This window comes from Onychomys torridus, chromosome 8 (genome assembly GCF_903995425.1).
Source record: "Onychomys torridus chromosome 8, mOncTor1.1, whole genome shotgun sequence".
NCBI classification, from domain to species: domain Eukaryota; kingdom Metazoa; phylum Chordata; class Mammalia; order Rodentia; family Cricetidae; genus Onychomys; species Onychomys torridus.
Window position 1 is genome coordinate 74,265,048 of NC_050450.1, and position 16,550 is coordinate 74,281,597.

The 16,550-nt window shown below is 39.5% G+C and overlaps 1 protein-coding gene across 1 annotated transcript in view; it reads right to left on the reverse strand.

The window, feature by feature from the left end:
* Window positions 1-16,550, reverse strand: part of Brip1 (BRCA1 interacting protein C-terminal helicase 1) — a 139,075-nt gene that overhangs the window by 14,309 nt on the left and 108,216 nt on the right. Inside the window, exon 16 of the mRNA XM_036197293.1 lies at window positions 3,879-3,991. Within this exon, the coding sequence (XP_036053186.1) occupies window positions 3,879-3,991 (113 nt within the window). The remainder of the gene's footprint in view (window positions 1-3,878; window positions 3,992-16,550) is intronic.

A 16,550-nucleotide genomic window follows, 5' to 3' on the forward strand; every position in this document is an offset into this window, starting at 1 on the left:
GGGGGTTGGCTACAAGTTGTTGTTGGTCATGGTCAGAAAAAAAGCTGAACAAAGGAGATTAGATTCACGGATCTCTTTCTGAAAAGAAAAAGGGGGAGGGATATAGAAATGATAGGATAAAAGGGTGGATTATTGAATCTACTTTTAAACTAATAAAGCAACTACCAGTCTCAAATATTTTACGTTGGAATGGAGATTGGTTTACTGATACAAATTTAAAGTTATTTTTGCTACACTACATGTATGTTCCTACTCTTGTTTCGGGTATTGTGTTTATGCAACTCTTTTAAAAATGGAATGCATAACTAAGAAACATAAATTAATAGTTATCTATAATAGTCAAACTTATAGTCATATTAGGTATGTTTAGATATATTTAGATAGATGGTCTTCAAACACTTCAAAGACCTACAGAATATGGCATTTAATATGTTTAATAATCTAAGGCTTTTCACAACAGCAGGACACTCTGCTCTTGGCAGTACCAATTGACTTCAGAGAAGATAATAGGCATTGAAGAAAGTCCATATGAAATTTGCCTTCTTTACGGCAAAAGCTAGCCATGTGGGCAAAAACTGCCCTTGCCTCAGTTGCTGACAGTTACTGTCCAAACTGGACTGGCAAGACACACACACAAAAAAAATGACTGCCAGACTTTGCCAAGACAAGGTAGGACAGTCCTTCAAAACTTCCTGTTTCTCAGAAAAGTCTGTCAGATATACTAGGCCTATAAGCCAAAGATGGAAGCCCCAATGTTACAGAAGAACTTAGGGTGACTGTTCAGGCAGCCAGATGTTGTTAGGTAACATTTTACCCTTCTGGGGTCTTTGATGGAGTTGAAGACTGGATAGTCATAGTTAAAGTTTTCCTCAGTTATGATAAAAGGTAAATTAGGCATAAAAATTTAGAGTCATAAAGATAAAATAGATAATAGAATACTTTCTCTAATTTTGCCAAATACAAATGGACTAGATATTATAAATGTAATTCTTACTTAATAATTATTTTTACTATATATAATTTCACTATGTTAAAAATTAAAATCTTCCTTTTTAGTTAGACAAAAAGGGGGAAATGCTGTGGAATAATCCTTTTGTACACTGTAAAGATATGTCACTCGAATTGGTTTAATAAAATGCTGACTGGCCGGTAGCTAGGAAGGAAGTGTAGGCAGGACAACCAAACCAAGGATGCTGGGATTAAGATGGGTGGAGTCAGAGGAGACACCAGCAGATAAAGAGGAAGCAGGACTTGTAGAAAATGAGGTAATAGGCCATGAGCCATGTGGCAGAGGGTAGATAAGAAATATGGGTTAAAAGCCGGGCAGTGGTGGCGCACGCCTTTAATTCCAGCACTCAGGAGGCAGAGGCAGGTGGATCTCTGTGAGTCCGAGGCCAGCCTGGGCTACAGTTGAGTTCCCAGAAAGGCTCCAAAGCTACAGAGAGAAACCCTGTCTCGAAAAACAAACAAACAAACAAACAAAAAACAAAAAAACAAAAAACAAAAAACAAAAAAAAAGGGGGGGGGTTAATTTTAACATAAGAGTTAGCTAGCCTGAGCTATTGGCTGAGCATTTACAATTAACATTATGCTTCTAAATGGTCATTTGAGAGTGCTGCCAGGACAGGAAACTCTGCATATACTTTGTGACAAATGGTCATTTGCTGATAGTGTCCCTGAAAATCAATAAACGACAATACAGTTAATATACCAAAGGCATATTGAGTGTGGATATTCCAAATGTATAACTTTAGTGGTCCTTTGGAAAAACACGTTTTGAAGCTCTCGATGTTGGCTGGCAGCGTAGAATGCGGCAAAGCAGCAAACCTTACATTTTCCACTATTTGCCAAGCAATTCTGAAGCATCCATGCCAAGCTGAGACATAGGAGGGTGCTGAGAACGCAAGTGTGTCCATGTGTTGGGAAGGGACACAATTACATGAGCTATTACCTGATGGTAAAATACATGCTGCCAAAGAGACAATGTACATAATCTCCTTACTGGGGTGTAAAGAGGTCTAGGTGGAGAAATAGAAGGCATCTACATAGGACATGACTTCAACCAGGCTGTAACGGTTACTATGCTGTATGAATAGCATGGAAGCCTATGTGCCAAGGCAGAAAGGCATGCCAGAATATGGTAGGTTTCATGGTGAAAATGTTAGTGGACAGAGGTAGGGAATATAGATGAAAGAGCAAGTGTGTGGTTTTAAAAGTGTAGGTGGGGCTACAATGTGAAGGTCCATTTAATTAATCATTAATCTGACCTCAGACAGGTAATTTAGTTTCAGATTAACTAGTTTGAAAACAAAACAGGAAAATTAAATTTATGAAGTTCCAATTTGCATTACTATTAGGCATTATCAACTGAAGAATCAAATGTCCTAATATCTAGAGTTTATAAATCATAAAGAATGCAAGTGAAATTCGTACTTCACAAGCTTTCTTAAAGTTCAAGGTGTTATTTATATTAATATTTAAAAAAATCAATGGAGGTAAAAATACTTAATTTTATAAAAATTAGTATAACAAGTAAAAGTCAAGAATTTAAAAATATATTCAAGCTTTCCTAGAAACTATCAGCTGAATATTATACTTCAAACAGAAACAGGCAGTTATCAGGAAGAGAAAACAAAATGCTTCAAGAAAACATGCAGTGAGCCCGGTGGTGGTGGCGGCAGTGGCGGTGCACGCCTTTAATCTCAGCACTTGGGAGGCAGAGCCAGGGAGATCTCTCTGAGTTTGAGGCCAGCCTGGTCTACAGAGTGAATTCCAGGACAGGCACCACAACTACACAGAGAAACCCTGTCTAGAAAAACCAAAAGGAAAAAGAAAAAAAGAAAAGAAAAAAGAAAACATGCAGTGCAGTTGGGTGCCAAGGAAAATGACATGCCAGGCAGGAAAGGCAGCAAGACAGCAGCAGCTGAATGTCCCAGGCTCTGCTGATTCCCATGGGAGGACTTACCTTTTCAGAGGAGGAAATGGGAGGTGGGTTAAGGTGGGGACAGGAGAGAAGACAGGGGGATCTGTGATTGGCATGTAAAATGAATTAAAAATTTTCTTATTAAAAAAAAAGTCACAAACTGGGCAGTGGTGGCGCACACCTGTAATCCCAGCAGTCAGAAGGCAGAGGCAGGTGGATCTCTGTGAGTTTGAGGCCAGCCTGGTCTACAGAGCTAGTCCAGGACAGGCTCCAAAGCTACAGTGAAACCCTATCTCGACCCCCCCCCCCACAAAAAAAGTCACATAAAAATGTAATTGGTTTGAAGAGAACAACCAAAAATTTAAATTAAAAATTAAAAAAATTATTTTTGAGACAATAATCTAAAAAGTTACCGCAGAGGCTGGGAATGAGGATGGCTCAATTGGTAAAGAGCTTGCCACAGTTCTCAACTCCTACTTCTGACATCCATAAAAAACATACTTTCCGGGCGGTGGTGGCGCACGCCTTTAATCCCAGCTCTTGGGAGGCAGAGGCAGGCGGATCTTTGTGAGTTCGAGGCCAGCCTGGGCTACCAATCGAGATCCAGAAAAGGCACAAAGCTACACAGAGAAACCCTGTCTCGAAAAACAAAACAAACAAACAAACAAACAAACAAAACCATACTTTCCTAGAGTTCAAACAAAATAAAATTTTACCACATTGATTTTTTTTTCTCCCTGAGACAGAGTTTCTCTGTGTACCCCTGGCTGTCCTGGAACTCACTCTGTAGATCTTGAACTCACAGAGATCCACCTGCTTCTGCCTCCTGAGTGCTGGGATTAAAGGTGTGGATCACCACTGTCCAGCTTTCCACATTGATTTTTAAAAGTAGCAAATGTTACTTTGTCTTCTTGGGCACAGACAGAACGACTGTAATCGATTTTACTTCACTCACCTGCCTAGAGCCTGATTTAAGGCTCTGTATGCTTGAATTTCATACCATTGACGGCCAGGCAAAAGGCCTCTCAACTTTGAATGGTGGTCATTGTATTGTCGTTTTAGTTCAACCTAATAATTTAAACATTAAAAAAATGTAGTGGATAAGTAAGGCTTATTTTAAACATCATACAAATATGTAACATTTTAAATTTTATTCAGAGTTAAGTATTTTGTTTTTCAGTTCTGAGGTTTTTTTTTTGCAGTTCATTCATTTTTATATTTTCTCACTGCTCTCAAGTATATAATTATTTGTGTGAGAACATTTACACACAATTAAATTCACACATTCTTAGTGTATAACATAAGTTCTAGAAAATGTACAGTCTGTAACCATCAAGTAATTATAATAAAGATCATTTTCAACACCGATATCTTTAAGATATGCCTTCTTAAACTCCTGGCTGTGGCAGCCACAGACTTGCTTGTTTTTGCCTTTTTTGAAATTTTAAGTAAATGTTATTAGGCGTTCTGTACTCATTTGTGTCTATACTGACTACATAGCACATTGTGGTGATATTCTGTATATGCTCTAACAAATAAAGCTTGCCTGAAGATCAGAGGGCAGAGCCAGACACTAGTTAGCCATAGAGGCCAGGCAGTGATGGCACACACCTTTAATCCCAGCACTAGGGAGGTTGAGACAGGAAGTCTGGCTGGGTGGAGTGAGGGATACAAGGCGGAAGGAGACAGGAGTGCTCTCTTTCAAGCTGAGGATTTTGTAGAGGTAAGAACTAGTGGCTGGCTGTTCTGCTTCTCTGATCTTTCAGCTTTCACCCTGACATCTGGCTCCAGGTTTTTATTATTAAGACCAATTAGGATTTGTGCTACATCATATTACTTTGGGAACCATCCATATTAAAGTACATAAATGAAACACATACATATTCCATTTATTTATATAGGCAGTGTGTATGTGTGTGTGTGTGTGTGTGTGTGTGTGTGTGTGTGTGTGTGATTTGAATGAGAACAGCCCCCATAAGCTCAACATATATTAGAATGCTTCCTCACCAGGGAGTGGAACCGTTGGAAAGGTATAGAAGAATTAAGAGGTGTGGCCTTGTTGGAGGAACTATATCACTGGGGACTGGCTTTGAGGTTTCAAAAGCCCGCACCAGACCCAGTCTCTGCCTGCTTATGGATCAGGATGCAACTCTCAGCTACTTCTCCTGTATCACAGCTGCCTGCTGCCATGTTCCCTGCCATGATAATGGACTAAGCCTCTGAAACCTATAAGCAAGCTCCCAGTTAAATGTTTCTTTTATAAAAGGTCATGGTCTCTTCACATCAATAGAAGAGTGACTAACACACACACACCTATCTAATTTTTTTCTAGTATCATGATTCTTGCTTTTTTTTTTTTTTTTTTGGTTTTTCAAGACAGGGTTTCTCTCTGTAGCTTTGGAGCCTGTCCTGGACTAGCTCTGTAGACCAGGCTGGCCTCGAACTCACAGAGATCCACCTGGCTCTACCTCCCGAGTGCTGGGATTAAAGGCGTGCGCCACCACCTCCCCGTGATTCTTGCTTTTTGAATGGAATGGTTATCCCATTTATATTTAATGAAGTTATTGTTATAATCAGGTTTAAGATTACCATATTACTATTTTTCCCTATTGTCCCATCTACAATTCCATTTTTTTTTAATCAAAATTTTTTCTAGAGAGGCCACAGGCCCTGCCATTACAATGAGCGAGTATGTGATGGAGATGGGAGAGAAAGAGCGGAGTAGTCTGTTCACTAAGAGGCGGAACTGGAGCTGTGCTGGTAATGAGAGGCCTGCGCTGCCACCTGAGGCCATGGTGATGTCTAGGCCCAAGAGCCATGTCAGGGTCCGTGGCCCTACCACAGCCGGGGTCTGTGTCAATGTCCCTGGCCCGTGCTATCACCAAAGGCCACACACACATCTGTGGTCTGGCTTGCCATTTAAGGACATGTTGATGGGAAGTGCCAAGCTGAGCTGGCCCCGCCCCTGTCCTGGGCTTGGCGAGAAAGCTGGCCTTGACACACGGCTGTGGGAGGGCTAGTTGGCTAACCAACTCAGCTACCACCTAAGCCCACATCCAGGGTTTTGAGCTGGCCCAAATCTACCGCACCTATGAGCTGCTGGGGCGCATGAAGGGACAGGATCACCATGACTCAGGGCAACAGCAGGATATCCGAGAGGAGTTTCGGTGAGGGTCCAGTGTCGATGGTATAGCAGAATATAGAAGCTTTGAACCAGACCAACGACTTGTAATGAACATTTGTAAGTAAAGCTATGAGACAAAAGGACACCCCGTGTGACACACTGTGGCTTCCACAAGGGTGGAGGGCAGATACAGAAGGACTGGGGATGAGTGGGATTGGGGTGCATGATGTGAAATCAACAAAGAATCAATAAGAAATATGAAGAAAAATATTTCTTCCTAGTGTTTCTGTCTCTAAGTTTTTTCCATTTATTTTTTATTTTATGTGTATGATTGTTTGCAGTGTCCTTGGAGGCCTTAAGAGGGCATTCTGGAATTGGAGTTACAGTAAACTACCATGTCAGTGCTGGGAACAGAACCCAGGTCCTCTGGAAGAGCAGCCAGTGCTCTTAACTGCTGAGCCATCTCTCCAGCCTCTAGTGTTTCCATTTTCGTTTTTAGTGATTGCTCTAGAGTTTACAACACATATCTTAATAACATAATCTACCTTAAAACAGTATTAGACTACTTCACAAGTGGCATAAGAATGCACTACAATTTCTTTTTATGTATTTTATGCCATTTTAGTTTTAGAAACACTATAAAACCATAATATATTCTTCTTATGCTTTTAAACAAAGCACTTATTTAAACTATTTTAAAATTATAGTATAAGTTTTGGTTTACATAGAAGTAAGACAATAGTACAGAAATTTCATATGCTAAATTTCCCCAATGTTAACACATTATATTACTGTGGTACCTACTTCAAATTCAGAAACTAGCATTGGAATATTCCTTTAATCTATGTGCTTTACTCAAATTTTTATCTTTGCAGCAATAAATTCCTTTTTTTCTAACTGTGTAGATTACTTAAACTCATAGCTTTATGGTTCCTCGCACTTCTTATTTTATCTCTAGATTTAAGTTTCCAGATAACAACAAAGCAGAATGTAATGTGTGTGAAGATGCCATGAGGAAATGTATTGCTTTGTGAGCTAGAAAGGATTCTGCCCATGAGTGGTGGCACACATCTATAATCCTGGCACTGGGGAGGCTGAGGCAGACAGCTATCTGTGAGTTCCTAGCCAGTCAGGTTACATTGTGAGACCCTGCCCTCAAACAAACAAACAAACAAACAAACAAACACATAGATAAATAAAGAAGTTTAAAGAGAGAATCATCACTTAATATAGGTTTGCTGGTAATTAATTTTAGCCAGCCTTCCTTGGGGGATGGGGGTTGATGACCCAAGGTCCTTCAATATGTAGCCCAGGCTGGCCTCAACTCATGATCTTTTTGCCTTAGCCTCCTGAGTGCTGGGATTACATCTTCATTTTGGAGTGAAGAAGCTCAAACTGACATTTTTTTCCTTTAGTATGTTAAAACAGCACTGAATTATTCTGACTGGTGCAGGCTGAGGTAGCAGTCTGCTGTTCATGTCCTCTGTATGATGTCTTATTTTCCGATTTTGTATTGAATTGTCAATGTACCTGTGTGCATCTTCTGCATGAGTGCAGGCCTAGAGGATCAGTGGGTTTAGGATTTCCTTTACATTTGGAAAACTTTTCTTTTTTAATTTCAAGACAGAGTTTCTCTGTGTTACAGCCCTGGCTGTTCTGGAACTCACTTTGTAGACCAGGCTGTGTCTGCCTCCTGAGTGCTGGGGATTAAAGGCATGCGCCACCACCACCCGGCTTGAGGTTTGTTTTCAAATGCAATGAGAACTGCTTCAGAGCAGCCTGTGGTCTAGGGCTAATTTATTTCCAGAAAAAAAGTGAAACTTTTCTGTGTCCAATGCCCTGTGGATTATGAGCTGCTTCCACCCCACAGCTATGAGAGTACAAACCAGTCCCAGCATCTTATAAGGTTAAGGAAGTGGCCACCTACTCTTCCCTGACTTCAGGAGGCTCCACTCACGTCTATGCCAACCACTGTTCATTTAATGGTTCCAGGTGGTTCCTTTGCAGATATGTGGCACCTTCTCCCTGCACAGTCCCATCCTCTCTGGTACTGAGCCTTGCAAATTCTCACTGCAATGAAACCTTTCACATCAGTGGCATTACTAGGCTCTGGCTTCATTCTTCCTACAATGTGTGCTGTGGCCTGGTACTGTGGGGCTCATTTTCTTTTCTTTTTTTCTTTTTTTGGTTTTTCAAGACAGGGTTTCTCTGTATAGCCTTGGCTAAACTGGAACTTGATTTGCAGACCAGGCTTCCCCTGAACTCACAGAGATCCACCTGCCTCTGTCTCCCAAGTGCTGGGATTACAGGTGTGGTGTTGAATATCTTCACACAGTGTTTGTCATAACATCCGATTTTCTAATTCTTTTAAGCAGGTGGGCATAGTTGGTGTGTTATTCCCTTGAGATTGAATTTGATTTTAAAAATTGAAAGAAGAATTTGCCTATATACAAAGACAACTGTTTAATGTGCCTCCATTATGAAACACTGACGGTACCTCGGCCACCCTGCTCACTGTGTAACCTTGCACATATTTTACAGTAAACTGCACAGGTGACTGGTACCTTTGCCCTTTGAATCCTTTTCACCTACAAATGAAGATACTCTGGTTATAAGAGTTACTAAATGCTTAAGTAATTTTTTTCTAGGTAGGAGGCCAGACTCCAGTTGTGTATCACTAGGGGCTTGAAACAGACTTCTGCAGTATCTGAAGGCTTTGTGTTCCTAGAGTTCAGAACTTTTACCTCACTGTACACCATCATCAACAATACATTCATTTCTTTAAGTTAAATTGTTAGGAAAGTTTTATTGAGTGGGATAAAATAACTCCAAAGTTAATTGTAAAAAGAAAAATCTGTGCGATAATGACTTATGTGCTCAGTTAGATATTTAAACAAACACTCATTTAACACTGTAGTGCTAATATCCCAACATAGGACCTGATAAATCAAGCACTGGAATACAGAACAGAATCTGGAAATGGATCACTGTTTATCTGGAAGAATGAAGGGGGAATTTTAAATCAGCGAGAAAAGGATAAACTAGTAAATAATGCTAGGGACAACTTTTGGAAAAGCAAGGAGACACATAATAAAGTTTTATCTCCTTCTATCATCTATACAGATACACTGAAGACACTTGGAAAACTCTATAAATAGTCTCAAGAAAACACAGCAAAATATTTATAATTCCAGTGTGGAAAGACCACCCCATCCTAAGCAAGCCTACAAAACAAAGGCCACAAGGGAAGCCTTAACCAGCTGAGGAATCTTGCCAGCTCCTGGTTAAAGGTCTGGTAGTGAGTGATCAGGGTGACTCACCCACGGTTTACCAGTCAGCACTTAACTCAGGCTAAGAATAGAAGAGACACATAAATGGTCAAAGAACGCTTAGGGGTGCTGTAATTGCCAGACTGGTGATAGCTATAATTACTGGTTTAACTCCCTGACAGCCATCTGAGATATCAAAAATGCCATTTGCCTTGTTAACAATAAAGGTAATTCAAAGTAATGCCCATTCTAAATCAATCCCAACAAAGAATTAAACCAAACTCCCACAAGGCCCAAGAGACAGTTTAAAGATCGAGTATTTTTTTGAGATCTCAGTAACAAACCATCAAATCACACCTACACAAGTTCAAGATGACCAGATGCTAACTTAATTGCCTATAAAAACAAAAATCAATATTCCACAGAAGAAAATAGGATTTAAAATCTCTTTAATGTATCATCCATAATGTCTAGTATATAATTAAAAATTACTAAGAAAACATGACACACACTAGGGGAAATATAGGCAGGCACAACAGTTGGGAAGCATGAGGGCAGCTTTGAGAATGACAGACAAGGACTTTACAGCAGATATTGAAGACCTATTTAAGTAACATAAAAACACACAGTTTAGGGGGATGGTGGCTCAGTGGTTAAAAGTACTTACTGTTTTTTCAGAGGACCTGAGTTCAGTTTCCAGCACCGACATCAGATGGTTCACAACTTCCTGTAAGTCCAATTTCAGGGGATCTACTCCCTCTGACCTCCAGCAACATCTGCACACAAGTGTTTCAAATAAAGCTATATGGGCACGCATGTGCGCATGCCACACACATAAAAATAAATGAATCTTTTTTAAAAAATGGTTTAGTGAATAAACTCTAGATAATCTTGGCAGAGAAATGAAAATTTTTTATTTTATTTTAAAATGTACGTGTGTGCATGTGCGTGTATGGTGTATATGTTACAAATGTATGAGTATATGGATTTGCACACCCATACACACACATGTACAGACCACAGCCAGACTTCAAGAGTCTTCATTACTCTATGCATCATTGTGACAGGATCTCTTACTGAACTGAAGCTTGCCATTTAGGCTATACTGGCTGGCCATCCAGCTCTTGCGATCTGCCTGTCTCAACCTCCCTCCCCAATGCTGAGATAACAGGCATATGTGTCCATGCCCAGCTTTTTAGATGGATCCTGGAGATTCCAATTCAGGTCCCCATGCTTGCAGAACAAGCACTCTTGCCCAGTGAACCATCTCCTCAACCCTGGAAGTGGAAATTTTACAAATTCACATTGGAATGGTCCAACTGAAAAAATAAAGTAACAGAAAGGATTTCAGGGTTGGGGAGTTAGCTCAATGGTAGAGCGCTTGCCTAGCAAGCGCAAGGCCCTGTATTCGAACCTCAGCTCAAAAAAAAAAAAAAAAAAAAAAAAAAAAGAGAAAGAAAGAAAGAAAGGATTTCACTGAATGAGTTTCGTGGCTGAGAGTGGAAGACAGAAGCATTAGTAAATGATCAGAAGAGGCAATCAGCAGCAAACACACCAGTAAGAGCAAAGTAAAGACATACACACCAAGAAGACACTTGTGTGAAAGAATCAACGCATCTAAAAGCATTCAGTGACAGTCTAAGCAAACCAGAGCATTAAAATAGTAGCAATGCATGTAACATACTATGCCATGGGCTGGCAGAGGGCAGCTCAGCATGGAGTGCTTAGCTGGCACGTGTGAGGCTCTTGGTTCAATTCCCAGTACTATTAACACACTCCGCCATGTGCCTCACAAGTCTCTGTTGCTTAGTATTGATATCAGCCCAAGAATGAACTGCTTTTTTACACAACCAAATTCAAGTTCAAAATGTCTAGTGGATAGTTGTCCCTCCATATTGATACGTTCTAATTGGAGTCAACCAATCACTGACAGAAAATATCTAGAGTAGAACAAAATCACCCTGGGCTATCCTGAACATGTATAATTTTTTGATATCATTCCCCAAGTCCTGCAGTGAAACAACTATATATCATTTACACTGTACAAGGTATTGTAAATAATTTAGAGATGACTTAAAGCCCACAGGAGAACAGGCATAGATTAGATGCAACACTGCACTAGTAAGGAACTTGAACATCTGAGCATGTTCTTTTCTCCATGTTTTCTGGAATCAATCTACCACAGATGCTGACAGGTGACTGACTGGATTACAATTTCAGAATGTTTACACTAATTGAGTGGGGGAAAAAAAGGAGCTAGTCTGAAGTAGCTCTTAAGGATGCTGCAGAAATGTAATAAAAAAATCCATTTAAAGTATGAAAACTGAAACAGTGAAGGAGAATTGTGGAAGCTGAAACACTGAACTCAGTCAACATATGGGCTGGATGTAAGCCACTATGCTAGGTAACAGGAATGCAAAGGTGAGGTAGAAATGCTTTTCTGCCTGACAAGAACTTAAATAAACACCAAAGACTAGAAGCACAAACGGACATCAAACGAAGATGTTAATGTCGACTACAGTGGATGGAAGTGAGGGGAGTTGAGCAATGAAGATAGTCCATGAACGTGGTCTAAAAACAGTGAAGTAAAGGGATAGAAAGGAGGCCCGGCTTGTAACACAGTAACACAGTGTCAACCTGCAGGACTGGAGCCACCAACTAGAAGGGAAGGAAAATGCCAAAAACTCTCTCTAGCATTGCAGCCAGAGAGAAGTCCAGTAGGTACCCAGAGAGGATAAGTATGTTTAAAGAAAACGGAGACTCTGACTTAGCTCAGGTTAAACTTCTAAACAAAAAGTGAAGGTTGATAGTGAGCCAGGTACAGTGGTGCACACCCGAAGTCCAAGCTTGGGGGCTGCGGTAGGGTAGTGAGGAGCAGCACAGCCTAGGAGTGAGTTTAAGCACAGCCTGGCAGCATAACAAGACCCTTTCTCAAACCAACACAAAACGTAAGGAGAAAAATATTTTTTTGAAATAAAAACTGAAATTAAGAAATAGCTAACCTCTAAAAATGGGAAAATATAGATCCATACACAGTGTAACGACTGAGTGATTAACAGATAATAACACACAATCCACCTAAAATTTTACAAAGAAGACAGTGTTTCATGTTAAAGATAAGAAAGTGAGGAATGAAAAGACTAAAGTAGTGCTAGGACTCGGGTCAAGCTCAGAGTTTGCTCTCTTAAAGAGCGAATGCCACAGAGCTGAACACCTGCCCTGCTATTCTGAATGACCCTACCTAATGTAATTAGGTAAGTCAAGTCTGTTGTGCCTTCCTTCTCCTATTCAAAAATCGGAGTAAAGAAAACTAAATGAAAAATGTTCTAGAATTTCATCGAATGTATAATGATCATCAAGCATGAAAACCAATGCCCAATTTAAAATGACACACAGCATATGTGAAAAAGCCAGCTTCTCCTGCCAGCAAATAGCCTAAATGCTAAGTAAAGCAAAGGCTGGAAGGGATTAGCTGAAATGTCAAAAGACAACCTTTTACTTTTACCTGCTCATCCTTATAAACATTCTTAGTCCCCAGGCACGCTTTCCAAACAAATAGTTTCAATCCGAAGCAGCAGAAGGCCCAAGGCAAGCTCTGCCATCTAGTAACTGTCAAAGAGATTACTCTTTCATCTAGTTGGGAGGTCATGCCCACATTCACATCAGTCACACAGCCAAACAATATTATACCTGTTGACCAATGCTTCTCTAATGCCTAATGAGACAGACATTTTGTATTATGGATGTTAACTGTGAATGTTTTTTCCAAGCTTTGACAGCAAGTAAACATCATAAACTGAGCTCAAGTGTGGTTTGAAAAGACAATCTTTTAGACCCTTTACCATAACTTTTAAAATATATTTTACAAGCCTTCCCCCCAATAGGAAACTATGATCAGCTATGCTGTCTGGAAGAAGTGTAAATCACTTGCTCCCTGTCCATAATAAATCAGTGTATGTGTAATTTTGGAAAAGTGTGTAAGGAGGAGTGAGAGGGTACTTCTCCAGCTACTTTATCAAAGGATGCAAACTGAAAGCCATGGACACACTAGCATGCCTCTTAGTCATGTTTAGAACTATTTGCCAACATCTAAATATTTGGCTTTTTCATTATTTTCCTCAGCCATTTAAGTAACCTGCTTAATATGGTTAAGAAAGTGTGCGGGCTGGAGAGATGGCTCAGAGGTTAAGAGCACCAACTGTTCTTTCAGAGGTCCAGAGGTCCTGAGTTCAATTCCCAGCACCCACATGGTGGCTCACAACCATCTGTGATGAGATCTGGCACCCTCTTCTGTATACATAATAAATAAAATAAATCTCTTAAAAAAAAAAATGAAAAGAAAGTGTGCAACACACCAGGGTCAGATGCTGCACGGTTTTAAAGTTCATTCACAATGAAAGGTATCCTTGCTTTGGTAGTGTCTAGAGAAATAAAAATGTATCTCAAAGATGTATGCATGTCCTCAAAATGTAGCTGATAAAAGCAAGAGGCTAGCAGGCACACCTGCAGACTTGGGTAGTGAAGGCACTGAGAAGAAGACTGGGGTGCATCTACAGAACAGTGGGAAAGGGAAAAGAGAAAGCAGCCAAGCACAAGTTACATGATTTTGTATTTTGATTTACAACATAATATACTCAAGATCAAACAATAAGTTCCTTAATAGTCTGTGTCTCAATTTTATTAGAAGCAGTAGTAATTCATAATAAAAAATGCACTTAAAGCCAGGAATGCCTTTAATCAGCACAAGGGAGGCAGAGGCAGGCCAATCTCTTAAGTTCCAGGCCAGTCTAGTCTACAAAGCAAGTTCCAGGACAGCCAGGGCTACACAGAGAAACACTGTTTCGAAAGACAAAAAACAAACAAATCACTTAATTAAAAAAATAATCATTCATATCCAAAGGATTATATCCCATATTAAAAAGTTTCATCACAGTTTTGAACTTTATTTTTCAGTTTTCCATCAGCCCCCAACAATGTTAGTTTTAATAAATAGCCCCTGTGTAAAAGTAATCTTTTAAGAGTCTTTAGACTTATTTTTAAATTTTCATTTGTGTGTGTGTCCTGCAGAGGCCAGACAGGGCACCAGGATTATTGGTGGTTGTGAAGAGGGCATCAAATTATAGCTGGTTGTGAGCTCCTCAGTGTGGGTGCTGGGAACTGAACTCCGGTCCTCTGGAAAAACAGGATGTATTCTTAAATGTTGAGTCATCTCTCCAGCCCCCTTTTAGTAGTTTTGTAAGTAGTTTCTGAAGAAATACATGGTTTGACAAAAATGAGTTATAACTATAAATGTATCTCTTCACTTTACAACTATCACACATGAAAGACAGTAGATTTTATTCAAATTCACACAAATATGTATTGTGATTTCAGCAATATATGTCCTCCTGAAAGCAACCAATTCAAGCAGAATTTTTTTTTTCTTGTATGCAAGTTGAAGACCAAAGCCTCCAAACCAGGTGTATTGGTACACACTTGGAACCTTAGTATTCCAGAGGCTAAGACAGAATTTAAGGCCAGCCTTGGCTACATGGTGAGTTGTGCCTGGACTACATGAGACTCTATCTCAACACAAAACAAAAAGTTCAACAATCAACAATTAAGACCTTATCAATTTAAAATCCTCCGGTACAGCAAAGGAAACAATTAAATCAAAGGAAGCATATATAATGGGAGCAAAATCTTTACTAGCTATATATATCCGTCAAAGGATTAGTATGTGGAATACACAAAGAATTGAAAAAATTAAATAACAACAAATAAAAAACCCAGTCAATAAGTGGGCTAAGGAAACAGGAGTTCTCAAAAGATGAAATGGCCAACGAATATATGAAAAAAAATTCCATCTTTCCAGCCATTTGAGAAATGCAAATCAAAAATACATTGAGATTCTCTCTTCCCTCAGTCAGAGCACCAGTCATCGAGAACACAGACCACAACAAAGGCTGGCAAGGAGGCGAACAAAAGGGAATCACATGGCTAATGGAAATGCTAAGCAGCTCAGTCACCATGGAAATCAGTGTAGAGGCTTCTCAAGAAACTACACACAAATCTACCAAACGACCCATCTGTACAGCTCCTGGGTATTTCCCCGAAGGACTCTGAGTCAATATATCACAGAGATACTTGTATATCAATGTTAACTGCAGCATAACTCACAATGACAAAGTTATGAAATCACCCTAAGTGTCCATCAACAGGAATGAAGAGAGAAAACGTGCTGCATAGACACAATGCAACATTTTCAGCTGTAAAGCAGAAAGAAGCTATGCTATTTGCAGGAAATGGATGCAAATGGATAATCATAGTAACTGAATTAAGTCAGTCTCAGAAAATGTATGCTTTCTCTCACTTGAAATTTCTAGTTTTTCGTAATACAGTTGGATAAAACCATAAATGCATATATAAAAGTGAAACTGCCTAGAGCAGCGGTTCTCAACCTTCCTAATTCTGTGACTCTTTAATACAGTTCCTCATGCTCTGGTGACCACCAGCCATGAATTTATTTTCACTGTTACTTCATAACTGTAATTTTGCTACTGTTATGAATCATAATGTAAATATTGTGTTTTCTGATGGTCTTGGGCAATCAGTCACTGTGAGGGTCTTTTGATGTCCCCCAAAGAGGTCATGACCCACAGGTTGAGAACCACTGGCCTATAGGAGGCCAAAGGAGACAAATAGGTAGAGGGAGGGATTAGAAGAGTCAGGGTAGGAGGTATGGGAGAATCTGTTCAACATATAATATTTACTTGTATGAAAAAAATCAAATTAAATTAAAAAAATTAAAGTTCAAATTTCCAAATAAAAAGGGACAATTACCTAAAGCCATTAATCAATAATATTAAGAAAGCATCCTTTAAGAAAGTGAACATTCAAAAAGAATGGTTTTAATTCTAGTGAATGGTTTCATTCTAGTGGCATTTACAGCAAACCAAAGCTGGAGACAAAGACAGTGCATGAGAGACAGTTACTGTTCAGAGTTGCGCCGCAATGTAAACACTTTTATCATTGTACCACAATATAAATTCCAACAGTTCAAGTTCTCAACTGAGCCCAAGACCTTGTAATGTGGAATAATTTGGCTAGATAAAAGGAGTGTAACTGGTTTTATTTCATTTGGCATATTTTCAACATTTCTGAAACACCAAGTTAACCAAATATAGAACATTTTTTTTTTTAAAGTGAGGGAAAAAAAGTTTCTGCCAAGAGTTAAGAAGGCAGGCTCCCTTTT